The following is an 18,732-nucleotide window of genomic DNA, read 5'->3' as shown; positions in this document are numbered from 1 at the left end:
TTTCTTTTATGGGTCAATGAAAACTAGGCCACTGGTTCGGATTGTCTTATATAACTGGCCGTAGCAGGTCGAATGGACATGTGTTTGAAAATCTAGGTTAGTTTTCTACTTTATAAATGTCATTTGAACGTGAAATATGTTATATCTTTCAGTAAAATAATAATAATCAGCAGTTATAAGAACATTTAGTCTGTTTTGTGTTTTTTTTGGACTCAACCATCTTTTACAGTTGTACTTTTAAGGTATTGTTATAAGGGACATATAAACTTAAAATTTCAAAGCATATTATCAAAGGAAATCCTTAAGGTACCCCAGAAAATGTTTATAATTTGTACAACTCTAATTTTTTAAAGTCTGTTGTGGAGAGAGTAATCTCTTCTGCCATCGTTATTTCAGTTAATTTCAAAAATACTTTATTAATCCCAAAGGGAAAATAAATGTTGTTGTAACTCATATTATTCATGGTTCTTCAAAGAGTTGTTCTAGGTGCTGAAAGCTGTGGGCAGTAGCAGTCTGTATTACAGCGGTTCTGACCAAACCTCTGACTGAAGACAAACTGCTGCTGTATAACAATCTATAGGTAGTCTGTAATTTATTTTATTTTTTTTAAGAATCCCTCTTTGCAGAATAATCTCTAGATGTTCCAGAGTAACCGATGGTGGCAGAAGAGATTGCCTGTTGGGGCAGCAGCATCAGACAAACAACATGATAAAGAAGAATGTATTAATATATAAAAGTTATGTTCATTTTATTAGAACGGTGAATGCTCACTGAGACAAAATGATCTAGAAATTCCTAAATAAAACAACTGAACACATAGTTGTCAGTTCTGCTTTAAATAATGTCAGATTTAAAGGCATAAAATCTCTCTAAAGCAGGTTAGTCCACCATTACAAACAGGACTTTAATTTAATTTACAAGTATTATAAAAACTCTAATAATGTTACTCTTCAGTGAAGGCTAAAAGAAAAAACTGGTCAACAGCCAAAAAAAATATTACTGTTTGGGGTTTTTCAACTGCTTTAGGGTAATTTTGATGAGCTGAATCCAAAAATCTCATTGGTTTTGCTCAATCAGGTCAACTTTCTGAACTATGGATGCAACATGAGCATCAAAATGCTCTCACATCTGGATCGACTTCCTGAGAATCTGGGATCAATGAGTGACAAGCAGGAGGAGAGATTGCATGAGGAAAGAAAAGAAACGGAGACGTAATGTTCAATTTAAATATACTTCATCAGAGTTTATCATTTTACAGAAATACAAGTCTGTAACATTTAATTAATACATTCTGTGAAAAAACTATTCCCCACACCCCAAATACTTTTTTGGATGAGAAATATTAACTGATAATGTCATCAGTATAGTCAGAAGATCGGATTTCTCAAACAAATTAGAATAAAAACCTGACCTGATTGAGGAAAATGGATGTCATTTTTGGATTCAGCCGTGCTAAATAATCCTAATTCAGTTGAAATAACATAGACAACTTAAAAATATATATATTTTTGCAATCCAGTGAGATTAATGCAGGAAGCGGAATAATTTTCACCTCGTTTGTTTGACTTTGAAACCAAATACCACAAGAGGGCGCTGTAGACGCAAAGTAACATTATTCTAACGTGACCTTCAATTCTGTGGTGGTTAAATACAGAAAACAGCATCACGTCCACTGAATGCTTCGTAATTATGCTGATTTGTAATAAGTTATTCAGTTTTAGTATCCTGGAGTTTAAAAAGCCCCACAGTAAAACAAATTCAAACTACATATCAAATGTTTTTTTAAGCAAACATGACAGATTTAGCTTAAAATCTGTCATGAATGGATGTAAAATTATACTAATTATGTACTGAAAATTCAAAATTGCAGTTTTTCCCCTTATTGTTGTAATAATAAGTGTAGAAATAGTGATACAAAAGAGGATAAAAGAAGACAACTGCTTACAAAACAACAAGAGATATTTATAAGTTGATGTGGAATACATTATTAACATTTTCCTAGTCACATAATGGTTTACATTATTGCAATAAATAAACAGTTACACTTCTGGTTAATCTTAGCAGGTGGCATAAAAAGAAAAAGAATATTGCTCAGTGAGTTTCAGCAGTCACATGGTAGATTTATATCTGTAATGAAAGTAGATTGTTCTTTACCCTCTAAACAAAATAACTCATTTAGATGTTTCTGATCAGGCAGAACCTGATCATTCATAGTGCACAAACAGCATCAAGCTGTTGCATAACCATTATTTTACCTTAAATTTCACCTGTTTAAACATTAAAATGTTTTCCCAAAGGATCACATGGCAGTTCAATATTGGCAGAATTAGAGATTATAAATAATGTGCTCTTGTTTTTCCCATTTTGTGTAATGTCAAAGAGAAATATGCCTCTGTATGGTGCTCATGAATGTTAAGCAACATATTGATAAACAAATCTGTAATGGCAGATAAATACTACTTTTCATATAAAAATGCCGTAAACAGGGTAACCTAAAGTGTAAACTTTAATAAATATACCAAACAATAACTATAACTTTATTTAAAATCATTTCACTTTGTACATTAGATGTTGTTAGGTAGACGCTCGTTCATTCATGTAAGCATGGCGGCTGATTGTCACCGTTTTCACACAAACATCAACAGACACTGATACAGACTAAAAAAGACATTTTAAATCAAAATAAAACAAATGTACATTAAATGAGCATAAAAAAAGATGCAACTTTGTAAAGATACAAAATTTTCATCAGTGCAAAACTGCAGATTTCTGTTTTAAATGTTTAAGTCGCTTATATTCTTATAACGTTTTATAGGGCAATAATGAAACATGGAAACGATAAGCTTTGATTCCCTTATGAAAACTAAAGCTGCGAGTGTTTTCTCCAGAGTACGATTAGAAATCTCTATAATGAAAGCATGTCTTCAAGCATTTAAACTCCTTGATATCTTAGTTTGTTGTTGTCAGTAATGAAACTAAGTGATCATTATGGCTTGCAGAGAGGTCCAGACACGCACTCGGCTGTTTGCTCGCCAGGAAACGGCTGACAGCTGATCCTTCCTGGAGCTCTGAGTCCTCCATCAGCTGAGAATCTCGCTGCTCCGTTTGTATCTGCAGTGTTTTGGGTCACCTAGGCAGAACTGTGCTGGGAACAGCCGACCAAGATAATCATTTCCACAAGTCCAGTTTTGGTCAAGTTTTCCACTCCTCTCTCAGTTCAAATAGCTTGTGCTAATCACTAATAAGGAGAGAAGATTATAGGAGCATGTGTGGCCCTTAGCGGTCCCGGCGCAGGCCTGAAGAGTGTGGGGTTTATGATGGGGCCGGGGATGATGGCTGTGGGCCCCGGAGGCAGTCGCAGCGCCAGGGGCCCGGACGTCATGCTGCATAGTGCAGCTGGGTTGAAGGGGCCGCTCAGGAGACCCGCCGGCAGGGCTTTGGACAACTGCTTGTGCAGAGCCAGTTTAGTCTGAAAGTAAAGACAGGAGAAATACTGACTATAAAGAAGACTGGTCGAAGTAGCACCTACAACATCAGGGTTTCCTCCAGTGTTTTATAAGCCTGGCGGGCCACCAGGCTGTACTTGCACCCCCACCAGGCTAAGAATTGTTTGTTTATTTATTTTAGTTTTTTTTAACCCTTCCGGGCCGAATGTATCAACGACAATACAGCCAAATTTGCGCTATCTGATAAATTCCAACAGTTTCTGAAAGCGGAGACGTTGCGCTTTCCAGCCAATATCGGGTTATTACGGTAATTTCACTCCCGCCGTAGCAGGAAGTGAAATTAATCTGAGGGGCGCTCTCTTAATAAATGGTAAATTGCTAAAATGACTTGGTAGATATTGAAAGTTCCAGTTGTTATGGATAAATGGGCAAAAATATTTACTCACAGGACATTTAAAGAACTTCGTACAATTAAAATAAGCAAAAATATCCAGACGAAGATTTGATATTCGTCTGGTTAAGGCACTAATCAGGTCAGGAACAGAAACTTCACAGAATCAGTAGCAAAGAAAAGTTTAAGTTTTCACAAGTGGAGATGCTAATAAGAAAGATATCTCAACTCAGAAATAGGAACAAAACACCTTCAACCGACTAGTGTTAGCACTGTAGTACAGCTTCCTGACACAGGAAGTTAGTAAAGTAACAATTTAAGATTATGGCTTAAGATTATATACAATAAACTGTTTGTTTATTATCTGCCTAAACAGCAGCTGTTTAGGCAGATAATGATTTTACCAACAGTTGAGCAGTTTATACTGGAAACATGACATTTATGCAAGATGGAAAAATTCAAATTCAGAAGCTACAGTCATATTAATGTCAAACTGAGATACAGAAACACACATTTTCTTTTGGTTTATATGTAATTTGTCTACAGGTGCTGATACTGCAGTGAAGCTGCACTGCAAAAATGCAAAATATTTTTTTTGTCTAGTTTCTAGTGCAAATATCTTAGTACACCTGAAATAAGAAAATGTACAAGCAACTTTTCAGCATGTAGGCGCTTGTTTCCATATTGTTTTCTAGAAAGTGATGTAATCTGCAGTGAAACTTTCCAAACTCCAAAAACTAACAGTATTATTTGGATCAATATCTTTAAAAGTATGAATAATTAAATATATATTTGATGCTATCTGGCAATAAAACTCTACTGCACTGCCTACTGTAACCAGAGCTTTGAAGAAGCACATTTAATCAATTACAAGTGGTTTTTTCAACTAGTATTTATGTTTGTGGGTTTCTAAATGGAGGTAAATTCAGTTCCAGTTAAAAAGTCTAATGCTAATAAAGCTGGGAACAAATTTTAAATGATCAGAATTTTTATTTCTATTGTAAATACCACAAAACATTGTGATATTTTTTTAAGTCCATACAAGGGCTGCAGTTTTGGAGATATGTGTATGTGTGTGTGTGTGTGTGTGTGTATACCAGGTTTTTATATCATTATGGGAACCTATCTGTCTACAGCGTGGGGTTATGGGGACCGTTGCTCCTTGTGGGGACATTTTCTTGGTCCCCATGAGGGGACCTCATGGTTAGGTCTGTGATGGTTAGGTTTAGGGTAAAGGTTAAGGTATGGGTTAGGTATGTGATGGTTAGGTTTAGGGGAAGGGTTAGGATTAGGCTGTAGAAATTAATGGAAGTCAATGTGAAGTCCCCACAAGTGATGAAAACACGACTGTGTGTGTGTGTGTGAGACTCTCACCGCTAAGACAGCATTGGGGTGAAGTTTATTATAGGGGGTGAACTTTGCTTTGACAGGCTTCCCAGCCAATCGCTCTTTGTGTCTCCTGCTATTTGTGTGCTAAAAAAAGAAAAGACACATGAAGCAACACAGATCCAACTAACTATACAGCCAACAAACAGCAAGTACAAGATAAGAAATGCAAAACTGTCCTTTTAGTTTTTCTCTAGCTGTAAACGCTCCAAATAAAGTCAAACATGAATCTGTGTACCTGCTTCAGCTGCGTCTCTGAGTTGACAGACACTTGGCACAGTTCACAGTGAAATGCTTGGCTGGTTATACCAACAACCGTTCTGCTCTTGCTCCCCATCCGCTGCTTCATTCGACCTTTTGGTCTGGGAGTTGATGTCACCTTGACCCTGCGGTGCGATTGGCTGTTGTTCTGACCGTCCAGCATCTGTTTGTGCTTAGAGCCTGATTCGACCAATCACAGGAGAGGTGAAAGGTCAGAGCAGGTTTGAATGGTTTATGCCAGAGGAGTAAAACAAATTTTCATTTTGGGCCAAATCAACATCTTGAATGTCCTCAAATGGTTCTGGCAGAATGTATTGATAAAACTAGTCGTTAATAAAATATGATTAAATATATTTTATTAATAAATAGCTGCCTCTTCATTCAATGAGTACTTATAAAAAAAATAAAAAATATTTTTTACACTCAATGAAAAGTACAACAGTGTATTAGAGTCATGCTAGATAGAAAAACAGTACTAAACTAGAATTTTGAGATAAATCTCAGAAAAAAACGTGGAAATTTTGAGCTTGCAAAGTTAAAAAAATTGACTGAAAAAAAAATCAGAAATTTTGAAATTTCAAACATTTTCGAGAAATTTTTGTTTTTATTTTTTGCCATTAAGAAGTTTAAAAACATTTGATCTTTTTTTGTAAATTTTCTGAGTTTCAAAATTAAAGATTTTTTGACTTTTGAACCTCAGAAATTTCCACGCTCTATAAAATCTCTGAGATTAGCCTAAAAATTTCTGAGTTGTTGTCTTGCAAATTTTTGACTTTTAAAACTAAAATATCTACTTGGTTTTGTAGAAAAATGCAGAGATAAATCTCAAAATTTCTGAGTTTTTGTCTCACACATTTTTTGCTTTTGAAGCTCAAAAATCTACTCTATTTTGTAGAAAATTTCTGAGATAAATCTTGAGTTTTTTGGCAGACATTTACTCATTTTTTTCCACCTGCACAGGTGAGGAGGAATCTGTGCTTTGCTCTATTTGTTTACCATATTAAATTTCACAAACTTTTTTTTTAATATTGAAGCTTCATTCTCTATTCAGTGTTGATTTAATTTGGCAGATTTAAAGTTTTTATTCAGATAAAAACTTTAAGTGCACAGCTATAATCCTGAAGGTTCTTTTTATGCAGCTTTCTAAAGTCGAGGGCCACATAAGTACTTATAACGGGCCGGGTTTGGCCCTTGGGCCGTGAGTTTGACACATGCTTTAGTAAAGTGGAAGTGAATACCGCTGCAGTGAGACTCCAGCTGGGAGTTGGAGTTGACCGTCACTTTGCAGGTTGGACAGTGCAGAGGCTTTTTGTTGTTTTTGGCCTCTTTCCCCGCGGCGGTGACGGCGGCCTCCTCCTCTCCTGCTGCGGCGCTTCCCTGAGGATCAGAGTCTGATGCCGAACCACTGGCCGCGTCGCCGCCGTCTGCATGTGGGGGATCTGAAGGAAGGTCGGAAAGCTGGGAGCCGTCGGAGGCTTGGAGGGTCTGATGAGCAGAGGAGGGTGAGGAGGAGTCTGAGCATGAAGGCGTGGAGGATGGAGAGGCGCTCTGCGAGTTCCCATGGCTGCTTTCAGGCTGGGGCGAGGCGTTTGGGTCTGTGGACAGACGTGTCAATGAAAGCTTTTTACTTCCAGCCATTTTCACAAATCTTCCCCCACGTTGTCTACAGAAGCCAAGAACGTCCAAACATGTAATTTTGGAAAGATCAACAGCTGGATTTTCTGTTTTAAGATAATGAGGGTTTTACCTCATTATCGTGACGGAAAAAAATAAACTTTTCCTGATAATCATCTAGTGGTGAAGAGAGAGCTGAGTCAAAAAGCGAAGCTCTTGATTTACCGGTCGATCTACGTTACCACCCTCATCTATGGTCATGAGCTTTGGGTCATGACCGAAAGAACGAGATCATGGGTACAAGCGGCCGAAATGGGCTTCCTCCGCAGGGTGGCTGGTCTCTCCCTTATAGAGAGAGAAGCTCGGTCATCCGGGAGGGACTCAGAGTAGAGCCGCTACTCCTCCACGTCGAGAGGAGCCAGTTGAGGCTCGGGCATCTGGTCAGGATGCCTCCTGGACGCCTCCCTGGTGAGGAGTTCAGGTCCCACAGGGAGGAGGCCTCGGAGAAGACCCAGGACACGCTGGAGGGATTACGTCTCTCGGCTGGTCTGGGAACGCCTTGGGGTTCCTGGAGGAGCTGGAAGAAGTGGCTGGGGAGAGGGAAGTCTGGGCCTCCCTTCTGAAGTTGCTGCCCCCGAGACCCGACCCCGGATGGATGGATGATAATCATCTTTGTTTTCTCAATATGACAAGTTGATTGTGGTGCGAAACATTTGAGGTACTTTGTTTCCAAAAAATTTAGTGTAGATAAAATCAGGCACCAACGTAATCATACACAACTTTGATATAAAAAAAACCAATCTTTTCTAAACTGATACGGGTCAAATTCTGTTTACAAGACGCAACTGCTAAAATTAGACAATCGACATGAACACAAAAGGTATTCAGATACAATTTGTAGTTTTGACTCCTGGTTCTGGAAGTGATCAGAACAAGGATTTAATGTCCGTTTCTATCAGTTTGGCTGTTTTTCCATCCGTTTTGGTTCTGTGTATGACATCGACTAAGAGTTTTAGATATTTGGCATTCATAAATATGCTTATTTGTTTTTTATTTACTTACGAACATGAACAAGTTGTAACAATGCATCATGTAAAATATATTAAGCAGAATCCAGGATAAATGTAGCTTTATGTCCTAATACTCTCCACCAGCTTCGTTCTTTTTTCCTTTCTTTTTATTAAAATGTTTCTTTGTGCCTTATTTGCCGTCATGCCTTGAATTTTCCCATCTTCCCGTCTTTTTCCTGCCATCTTAATCGCTCTTCTTTTGTCACCGTGTCTCTGTCATTTGTCGGCTGCTCTCTCTGCTGAGGCTTCATCCGTCACCATCAATCAACAACCATGGCAACCACTGAGGGTAACAAGCTTATTATTATGTGCTTCCAGGGAAATTGATAGGTGCCGCGAAGAAAATGGGGGAGAGAGGATCAATAATGGAAAAGGAAAAAGGCGAGAGAGGGAACGGAGAGAAAGAAGGTGATATTTTGTTGTCAGGTAGAATGAGAGGCTGAGTGACTGATGGCGGAAAGGAGTGAAATAGTAAATTACAAAGTCAGCTACAGTGAGAATATGGTAAAGATCCAGGTAACAAATCAGAAAACAGAAATTCAGGTGGATTTTCATCTCATATTTCAGTGAAAACAATCATCAGGGAAAAGATAACCTGTAAAAAAAACCCTGATTTTCAACTTATTTAACAGCTTTAAACCGCTTTTTCTCCTCATTAGATTGATTAAAATACAGAGATTATAGTTTTATTTCTGCTTTATTTCACACACTGTAAAAAAGACAGTAAAATAAATGTAGCTGCCAGAATTTAACCATATAAATACGATAAAATCTGGATTTATATGGTACATTCTGGCGACCCCACAATGCTTTTTTTTTTTTTTTTTTTACAGTGCAGGAAAAAACATTTTAATTTAAAACCTCACCAATTTTACAAAAATATTACACATCACAAGTCACTACAGAATTATACATAGTACAATTTAAACTGAGATGTTAAAAAATATAATCCGATAATTCTCCAATCATAACAGCTGCATTCATTTGTTTGACTATTTAAATGTTTAAATTAAATTTGTAAAAAAAAAAAAAAAAAAGGGCTGCACAGTGGCGCAGTTGGTAGAGCTGTTGCCTTGCAGCAAGAAGGTTCTGGGTTCGATTCCCAGCCCCGGTCTTTCTGCATGGAGTTTGCATGTTCTCCCTGTGCATGGTGGGTTTTCTCCGGGTACTCCGGTTTCCTCCCACAGTCCAAAAACATGACTGTCAGGTTAATTGGCCTCTCCAAATTGTCCCTAGGTGTGAGTGTGTGTGAGTGGTTGTTTGTCCTGTGTGTCTCTGTGTTGCCCTGCGACAGACTGGCGACCTGTCCAGGGTGTACCCCGCCTCTCGCCCAAAACGTTGGCTGGAGATGCACCAGCACCCCTCCCGACCCCACTGAGGGACAAGGGTGCAAGAAAATGGATGGAAAAAATGGAAAAAAAAAAACTTTTAAATGTGGCAGAATTCAGTGGGAGGTTAATATTCACTCAGTTACATTTACTGCATTAACGTTTGAAAGAAATTAATCAGGTAACATTTTCTGATGATTATGAAATATTGCAACTTTTATTTGGGTAAAATTTCTGGATGCTTTGCCCTCTGAAAGTAACTTCTCCGAAAGAAAAACAAATTTGTTTTAACCATAAATAATTCACCAGACAGACACACAGATCTATAATTCATGTTCTAATATAATTTTCTATCTGCTGAACCTGTTGTTAAGATGATCAATCAGTAAACAGCAGATATTATCACCTCACTCTGCTCTGATATTCATGCATCTCTGTATAAAATGAAGAGATCACTGCATTGAACCCCATTGAAATCCTCCTGGTTTTTCCTCCAAATATTGATTCCTGAATCTTCCCCGAGTTAAAACATTAGTATTGTTGTTCCTAAATGAATATGAACTTGTTTTCTTTACATTATTTGAGGTAATTTGTCATTTTTGTCAAATAAATACTAAATTCTTGCTTGGAATTTCAGAGACATGTTGTCAGTAGTTCATAGGATAAAATAACAACGTTCATTTGCTCAGACATAAACCTATAAAGAGTAAAATCAGAGAAATTGATCATTTTAAGTGGTTTTTTCATTTTTTTTCAGAGCTGTATCTGCTGCATGTATGGAGGAATTTTTCCGCCACAATTTGAGAGCACACATTTTCAGTCTGAAAGCATTACAAGTTTTGAGAAGAAAGATATGAAGTCCTTCTTTCAGGCTGAAAATTTAAGCCCGAGTATTTAAAGTTTTGAGAATAAAAGATATTAAATTCTGCTTTCAGGCTGAAAATGTGTGCTCTCGAATTATGGCAGAAAAATCCCCCCGTACGCATTGTGTACGTGTAGGACACGACTAAAGCCTGTTCATGTACACTCAGCACATAATTTCACTAATTTGCACTCTCGTCACCAAAGCGTATGTTTCATTTCTGATTTATTCAAATTAATAATCTACTTTAGAATCTATACTACAGCAAAAACACAAAATAAATTCAGGCTTACTAGCTGCATTTTTATAGATTTTCAGTGTAAAATTCTGCTGAATTGAACTGGAGTTTTTATTTTTTTACACATCTTTACCACGGGTGCCGATCTCAACACTTTATGAGGGAAACAGTGGACTACAGTTTGTGATTTCTATTGAGGAATTGATGATTTATAGCCAATCAGAGTCCTTCCTAAGATTGCATCTCTTCTTCTGCAGAACGTTTCCGCTTGACGGCTGTAATTATCAGACAGAACCAGAGATAGCAGGACAGGTAATGGCTTGTAATTAACCAGCTGAGTGGCAGCTTCCAGAGCCTTCGCGCCCGTTCTCTTCGATTACAGCTAATTACGCAGAGGCTGGTGAAGGCTGTTTTTAAATAAAAGAAAAAACCTGCACCTGTTTTGTCTTTCAGCTGAGCATCGATCGGCGCCGTTTCCCCCTCCATCATCGCCGTCTCTGCGTCTCTGTCTTTCCCAGCAGAGGGCTGACCGGGTCCATTCTTCTGCCGGTTCTTCTGGGTCTCCATGGCCTTTAGCTTGCGAGCATGCTTGTGACCTTTGTAGTGGGCTTCTGCCTGGGTCTACACACACACACACACACACACACACACACACACACACCGACAAACAAACGTGAACATAAAGAGAAAACACGTAAACAGGGTTTGTTGGTCATCACACAACATCTTTACAGGGAAGCTGAGTAACGACGACGTATAAGGGAGGAAATAAATAAGGTAGATTACTAAATTTATTGCATTTAGTTGCACTGTTGGTTTGACAATAATCAGTCATGTTGCACAAATGAACATCAGCTGTCAGCTGGTGACCTCCTTCATCCCCTCTAAGCATATTTGCTCATGTTTCCTCAGATTTGTACTGACAGAAATTGCCCTGTCTGCTTTGCTGTGACCTTCATGTTCTCCTCTGACAAGAAGAAAAACTAATTTATGAAAGATTTTAGATCCTAAAAGTGTTTCAGATGTGAACTCTGAGCTAATTTTGTATCATAAAACCTTATTTTATAATGTTTGTAAGGTTTTGCTAAATATTTCCCACTGATTGAATGATCTCAGTATTTCTTCAGCCACCTCCCAGCTTAAACTTCTCAAAAATGTGTATCTTAAAGTAAAATCAGGAAAACCTGATTTAATTTGTTTGCAATCGTCTGTCGGCAAGGTTATTTTTTTATGGATTTAAATTTTAAACAAGCAATTCTACAAGATTTTACAGGATTTATGTTCCAACATGCATTCACTACTCCGGCATTATTGAGTTAGTTTGAATGAAAGCAGATCCTCCAGATAGCAGCATCAGAACATTAATGTTTGCATCGTTTAATCTGTGCCTGTCTCAGCAGTTTGCTTAGAGTTTCATTCATTTTTAATTCAGTTATTTTTACTTTAGAGAAAAGGAAAACGCTTCAGCTCATATACTTTTACTGATTTTTGGCTATTCCAATTACATTTTTAAACATAAACAAATGCTATTAAGAATCTAACATTCTTATTTTTTATGAACAAACTTTACTGAAACACTTCTTGAGATTAAGGACAAAAATGTGAGGCGTAACAAACAGAAAAAAGCTTCTGCTCTCATCCGCAGTCAAAATTCAGAATGTGTCAAGGCGACTCTTTCGTGGCTTTGCGCCGGGAGCGGATGAAGACGTGTCTTCCTGTTACCACTTCTCATGAAACGTGGATGGCTGCACAGGCATGAAGGGCGCCGTCGAGGGTCAAAGTGTGAGCAAAGGTCACACAAGCCCTTTGGCAACGATGAATGTCAGCGCACACCGAACATTCAGAGGGATTTTTTCTGTGCCAGTCAGAGCGATGGCTTCTGATGTTACCAAGTAATTTGTAGTAGGAATTTAAAAGTGTATCCACAAACTAGAAATCAGTTTTCCTCTGTTATGTCTTAAAGATGGCATATTGTGATTCTTTGAACAAGTTAGTACAGGTTTACGGTCCATACAAAACATGTTCATTACATTTTTTTGCACAAAATAGTGATTGTGACATTGCGCTAAAGCAGAGGTTCCCAGACTGTGGGGTGCGGCCCCTAAGGGGGGCACCGTGCCATTGCAAGGGGGCGCGGGAAGCCGTCTAGATGAAAAAAAAAACAACAAAAAAACACGAACGCTGTATGCGCTGGGTTTTTACTGGCCAACTCTGTTATTCCTATGTCAATTTGATACAGTAGGGGCTTCCGCACTTCCCATATCTGTGCCTTCTGTCACTTTTATCAGCAGTTAAATCTGTTTAAACCGTTGTTAACATGTGGTAACCTGTTTTTCTGAGCCGCCTTTAAACGCAACATGAGCGCTACGACGCTGGGTTTACACCTGTGCGGCAGCGAAGGAGACCTGCTGCTGCTGCTGTGCGGAGCTGCACAGGTGTGTTAGAATCATGGCAGCAAACCAGCAAAACGCCAAGAACTTTTCACAGTTTTCCTCCCAAACTAACCGACTGAGTTGAGTAAAGCTGTGTTATGAAGGTGAAGTAAGCTGAAAGATGACTAGCTAATATCAATACATCACCTTAAGCTTAACAAGTAGCTTGTAGGCTACTGGTGTTGTTGTCTATGTTCAGCTACAATTCATTTTGCCCCCAAAAAAGTTGATTCCTCCCCTTGTTCGTCTGGAGCCGGGGCTGAGTATAACAGGGAGTTTCTAAGAATCCCCCACCACCTCCTTCGCTCACACACATTGTTCAACCAGACAGCTATTTGTAAGCCACAGGGGGGGGGGCAGAAATAATTTGGAAACCACTGGGGGGGCAGGAGAAAAGGTTTGGTAACCATTGTGCTAAAGGATTACAACAAAACTTAAAAGAAAAATAAAATTTAATCTCGAAGCGTCTGATTTACAGTTGAGTTGAAGCGCAGGTGGCAGATGTTGCATGAAATGATGGGCTTCTTCTTGGGCTGAGACATGCCGAACGTGTGGTTGATCACCGCTTTCTGCACCGGGTCCATCTGCAAGAACAAACACTGTCAGCGCTGCTGCTTTGCATGGACACAGCAGAACAATTCAACGTTTGACTGTGAAATAAAAACATAAAACAAAATGCTGCCTTTCTGATTATACATGTTAAAAAAAATCTTCCCTCCACATATATTTGCATCACTGGTAAAAATGTGAATAATAATACCAATTGAAAGTAATCGCATAAAAAGTTGGATTTATCTAGTTTTCACTTATAACCATAACTCACATCTTCAGGGAGTCTGAACTGTGGAAATAGCTTAAAATAGAAACAAAAATTTATCCAAAAATGACTAAAAAAACCTCCAGCAATGAAGTTTTCAGCTATTCTTTCTGACATGTTGTCCTTTGCCTCAATGAGACAAGTTAATGGCATAATTAAGTCCCTTCCTCCCCTCTGTGTTCGTCATCAAATAAGAGGAAAAATAGAAATTTGTCTCATGTGTGTTTTGAGCCAAAGTTTTGAGCAAGATGAATAATTTCTTTAAAACAGATTATAAATGTGCATTTAGGATTAATCCTGCTCCTATAATCGTTGTGACTATGACCTATTTCTAGCATTGTTCTTCTTTAAACCTTAAAATTATAGAGATTATTGCACTGACTGACTCAATATGCATCTCTAATAATACAGCGCATTTGGTTTCAACATTTTTTCTAGTAAAGTGACATTTAAGTCAAGATTACACGTAAACTGAGTTAAACCCAGAATCCTGATTTCACTCTTTCTAAATTGCCTGTTTGGATCAAATCTGTCTTCATTTTTTAAATCCCTCCAGTGCAGCTGTGCCATTCGAACCGTATTTTTAGCTTTAGCTGTCACACAGCAATGTTTTCCCTTCCTCCCACAAGCTTGATGCCTTTAACAAGACAACCTCAGCTTTTCCTCATTAACTGATCAGTCTGGATTTAGACAAATATTTTACTTGTTTAAAGGGGAAAATGCAGAGAAAAATGTTTTTAAAAAAATGTTAATGACACACATGAAACATTTAACTGGGACAATATTTGAGTAAAATCTTGCTGCTCTGCTTTTTCTGCGTGCTTGCAGGAGAGGGAAACATTTTTATATATAGTAGCTAAAATTACACAGTATGTCACATTTATATCACAGTTTTTGTATGTTTTATTTTATTTCATTTTGCATTCTGCTGTAATATTCTGCAGAATAGATGATAGAGCCTAAAATATAGTGCAACTTATATAACTACATTTACTAATAGTGATGCAAAAGCTTTGTTTTGCCCAAATAGAAACTACGTTTATCTAAAATACATACCAATAAATGACAAAATCCAATTCAGTAAATCTGATCAGATAAAGAACATCCAAACAAATGGAGCATTCCTGTAAGAACATAAACGATTTTTCCCAACATTGTTAAATTTTAACCTTTTACAGACACTTTGTGAGTCTATAACCATCATACATCATTCAGCATATTATTTTTCTCACTGGAAGTACAAATCCATAAGGAGCTAAAGTGGGGCCATAAAGTTTGTTGATTTTTTTTCTCAATACTAACAAAAAATAATTGCAAAACTAAAAATGAAAAATATTTGAAACAAAAAAAAAAAAAAATAAAAACTGCATCCTTAGATTTCTTCCCCCAAAACTAAGAGAAAAATAATTGTAAAACTAACAATAAAAATATTTATGAAACAGAAAAAATAAAAATCTAAATTACATCCTACAGAAAACATGCAGCTTCAGAAAACGGTGGTTTATACAATGTTGTCAAAATTTAACAGAAAATTCCGTAAACTCGTAAAATAACTCTGTCATGATGGTTTCAAACAAACAAAAACTTTTATTTTACTCAATTATATTTCTCTTCAGGTCATGAATTTCCTAAAACAAGAAATTATTAAGATTATAAATAAGATTTCTCCTTAAATAAAAAATAAAAATAAAAAAGCTAAATATTTTTGACTTTATCAAGAGTCCTTGATATTTCTAAATACTCATTAGCATCTGATCTTTGACTTGAAAGTATAGAAATGTGACAATTTAAATCATGTTTCCTTACAGCGTTGAAGTTGGGGAAGAGGCTGAGGGGCGAGGAGCCGTTGACCCTGAGCGGCAGGAAGTGCTCCAGCTGGGTCTGCGGCTGAAGGGGTCGACCCGGGAGGGGCAGCGACCCGAGGAGCGGGTGGACCTGGTTCTGGGACAGCGCTCCTGAAAGCAGAGACACACATTTTGGACTTTCATATCTCAACCCTCCTCAAAACGTCTACATGTACATTCAGCTACACAACCTGATTTTATCAGCCGAATGAGAGCAAGACGCCAGGAATGAATGACTCACTCAGTAAAAAACCCTTAATGACTTCACTAATGGCAGGGGATCAATTAGAGGCTTTTTGTTTGGCTTTTTTCTTCTTTCTGCTTTGCAAGTCCTTTGTTTATCTTGAAAAATGTCTTTGGTCTTTAAGCTGCAAACCAAGCGTCTGTAATTGTTTGTTTCTTTCCCTGATCCTGGATCAACATTAAAAAAAGAGTCCAGACATTTTAACATTTCAGATCCATCCATCCATCCATCCATCCATCCATCCATCCATCCATCCATCCATCCATCCATCCATCCATCCATCCATCCATCCATCCATCCATCCATCCATCCATCCATCCATCCATCCATCCATCCATCCATCCATCCATCCATTTTCTTCCTCTTATCCGGGGTCGGGTCGCGGGGGCAGCAGCTTCAGAAGGGAGGCCCAGACTTCCCTCCCCAGCCACTTCTTCCAGCTCCTCCAGGAATCCCAAGGCGTTCCCAGGCCAGCCGAGAGACATAGTCCCTCCAGCGTGTCCTGGGTCTTCCCCGAGGCCTCCTCCCGGTGGGACGTGCCCGGAACACCTCACCAGGGAGGCGTCCAGGAGGCATCCTGACCAGATGCCCGAGCCTCAACTGGCTCCTCTCGACGTGGAGGAGCAGCGGCTCTACTCTGAGTCCCTCCCGGATGACCGAGCTTCTCTCTCTAAGGGAGAGCCCAGCTCAGATTTATTTATTTATTTATTTATTTATTTTGCCTAAATGCAATCTGTATCTGTGTGTTCACAACACAGGTGGTTTTTTTTCCGAATGTAACCCAGGCCACTTCGATATCTGAAACTATCCAATCTTTTCAAATGTGACCTGAATCTGAACAATCAGGCTGCATTCATCCAACCTGAACGTCATTGATGCTCGACAAACGTCACTATTCTGCATCCTGATACTCGCATGATAACAAAGATTAAGTTGTTAAAGTTCTTCTCCAGTCAGACAACCGTAAGCTATGCTCCACCGTTAGCATCCATGTTTACTTCTGCAAGCACTGAGCACTTCTTCTTCTTCTTTATGGCAGTTGGCAAAACACTGAGCACGCTCTCGACGTGTGACGGTATTGCGCCCTCTACTGCGCATTTGAGACACTTTCAGGTCGTTTGCGGTTCACACTGGAGATCACAGACAAGTCGCATATATTTGGAGCAGCAGGTAGTTTCTGTGTGGTAAGTCAACAACAAAACATTGTACAGCTCATACAGTGGTAAAGCCAGCTGACCAAACATGCTGGAGATCTTCTCTGGTTGCTAGGTAACGGTGCAGTGTGACTCAACAACCAGGAAGTTTTTGACAAGGCTCCGTTTCTGCCAGCTGACCAAAAATGCTGGAGATCTTCTCTGGTTGCTAGGTAATGGTGCAGTGCGACTCAACAACCAGGAAGTTTTTGACAAGGCTCCGTTTCCACCAGCTGACCAAACATGCTGGAGGTCTTCTCTGGTTGCTAGGTAACGGTGCAGTGCGACTCAACAACCAGGAAGTTTTTGACAAGGCTCCGTTTCTGCCAGTTGACCAAAAATGCTGGAGATCTTCTCTGGTTGCTAGGTAACGGTGCAGTGCGACTCAACAACCAGGAAGTTTTTGACAAGGCTCCGTTTCCACCAGCTGACCAAACATGCTGGAGGTCTTCTCTGGTTGCTAGGTAACGGTGCAGTGCGACTCAACAACCAGGAAGTTTTTGACAAGGCTCAGTTTCCACCAGCTGACCAAACATGCTGGAGGTCTTCTCTGGTTGCTAGGTAACGGTGCAGTGCGACTCAACAACCAGGAAGTTTTTGACAAGGCTCAGTTTCCACCAGCTGACCAAACATGCTGGAGATCTTCTCTGGTTGCTAGGTAACGGTGCAGTGTGACTCAACAACCAGGACGTTTTTGACAAGGCTCTGTTTCCACACACCAAAAAACAGCTGGGTGTTGTTTTTAGAAGCAGTTGAGACATAAATGGAAGAACCAAAATGTACAAATTAAACTTTGCATGATATTTCCCCTTTAAAGATGTGCGACTCTTTTGATATTACTACACATTTACACAAAAGAACATTACAATGTGATTGCAACTGATGTAATCTGTCAGTGTCAGACATCCACATCCAATCAGTTGGACATATTTTTTAGAAAATAAATACTCAACATTTTGAGGGTTTTTCTTGTTTTTAAACCTCAGACTTTTCGGCTGGTTTGCTCCTGACCGACAGTGAACACCATTCTCAGCAAGATGCTTTAAAACGTCTCCAAAAACCCTAAACTGTCATCTAAGACCAACAGCAGGCTCTTGGTCTGAATTCCATGTCTGTACGAAGAGTTCACATTTAATATTCACAGTGATGTGCAATTAGGAAAACTTTGCTCTCAAAGAAAAACATGACGTTTGCCAGAAAGGACCGAGACAAAGTCAGACACTTCTGGAACAGTGTTTTTCAGAAATACGTCTAAATTTGAATTATTTGGGTACATTTTCACCATGAAGTAAATCCATCATTCAACGAAAAGCTCTGAGAACTGAGAAACGGAAAGTCTAGAGTCGGTTTAAAGTTTATACGCTGTGGGGTGACTAGAAAAAAGTTTAACATCTCACAGCTGAAAGTGAGGAGTGGAACAAAAAACGTCTCAGTGAAGTTATTTAAACTTAAAGGAGGCAAGACTAGATGTTAGGATGTTGGGTGTTTTTACTTTTTCCTCCTAAACTGACAAACTATGCTACAAGAAAAACAAGATTAACTTATGTTGGATGTTTGCAAGACACTTTCCTTTGCTGGTAAAAAAAAAAAAGAAGTCATATTCAAT

General features: G+C 38.8%; 1 protein-coding gene across 2 annotated transcripts in view; it reads right to left on the bottom strand.

The window, feature by feature from the left end:
• Window positions 1-1,941: 1,941 nt before the first annotated feature.
• Window positions 1,942-18,732, bottom strand: part of LOC103481326 (zinc finger protein 385C-like) — a 99,586-nt gene continuing 82,795 nt past the window's right edge. For both annotated transcript variants that reach the window (XM_081600566.1, XM_081600567.1), the window contains 7 exons: window positions 15,652-15,800; window positions 13,505-13,612; window positions 11,034-11,217; window positions 6,723-7,079; window positions 5,462-5,664; window positions 5,212-5,310; window positions 1,942-3,469 (listed from right to left, as the gene is read on the bottom strand). In XM_081600566.1, the coding sequence (XP_081456692.1) occupies window positions 3,239-3,469; window positions 5,212-5,310; window positions 5,462-5,664; window positions 6,723-7,079; window positions 11,034-11,217; window positions 13,505-13,612; window positions 15,652-15,800 (1,331 nt within the window). In that variant the 3' untranslated portion in view covers window positions 1,942-3,238. The remainder of the gene's footprint in view (window positions 3,470-5,211; window positions 5,311-5,461; window positions 5,665-6,722; window positions 7,080-11,033; window positions 11,218-13,504; window positions 13,613-15,651; window positions 15,801-18,732) is intronic.

Source organism: Poecilia reticulata, chromosome 19, assembly GCF_904066995.2.
Source record: "Poecilia reticulata chromosome 19, P_reticulata-male-v2, whole genome shotgun sequence".
In the NCBI taxonomy this organism is placed as follows: Eukaryota; Metazoa; Chordata; class Actinopteri; order Cyprinodontiformes; family Poeciliidae; genus Poecilia; species Poecilia reticulata.
Note: the sequence above shows the minus strand (reverse complement) of the source record. Positions and strands in the feature narration are given on the sequence as shown.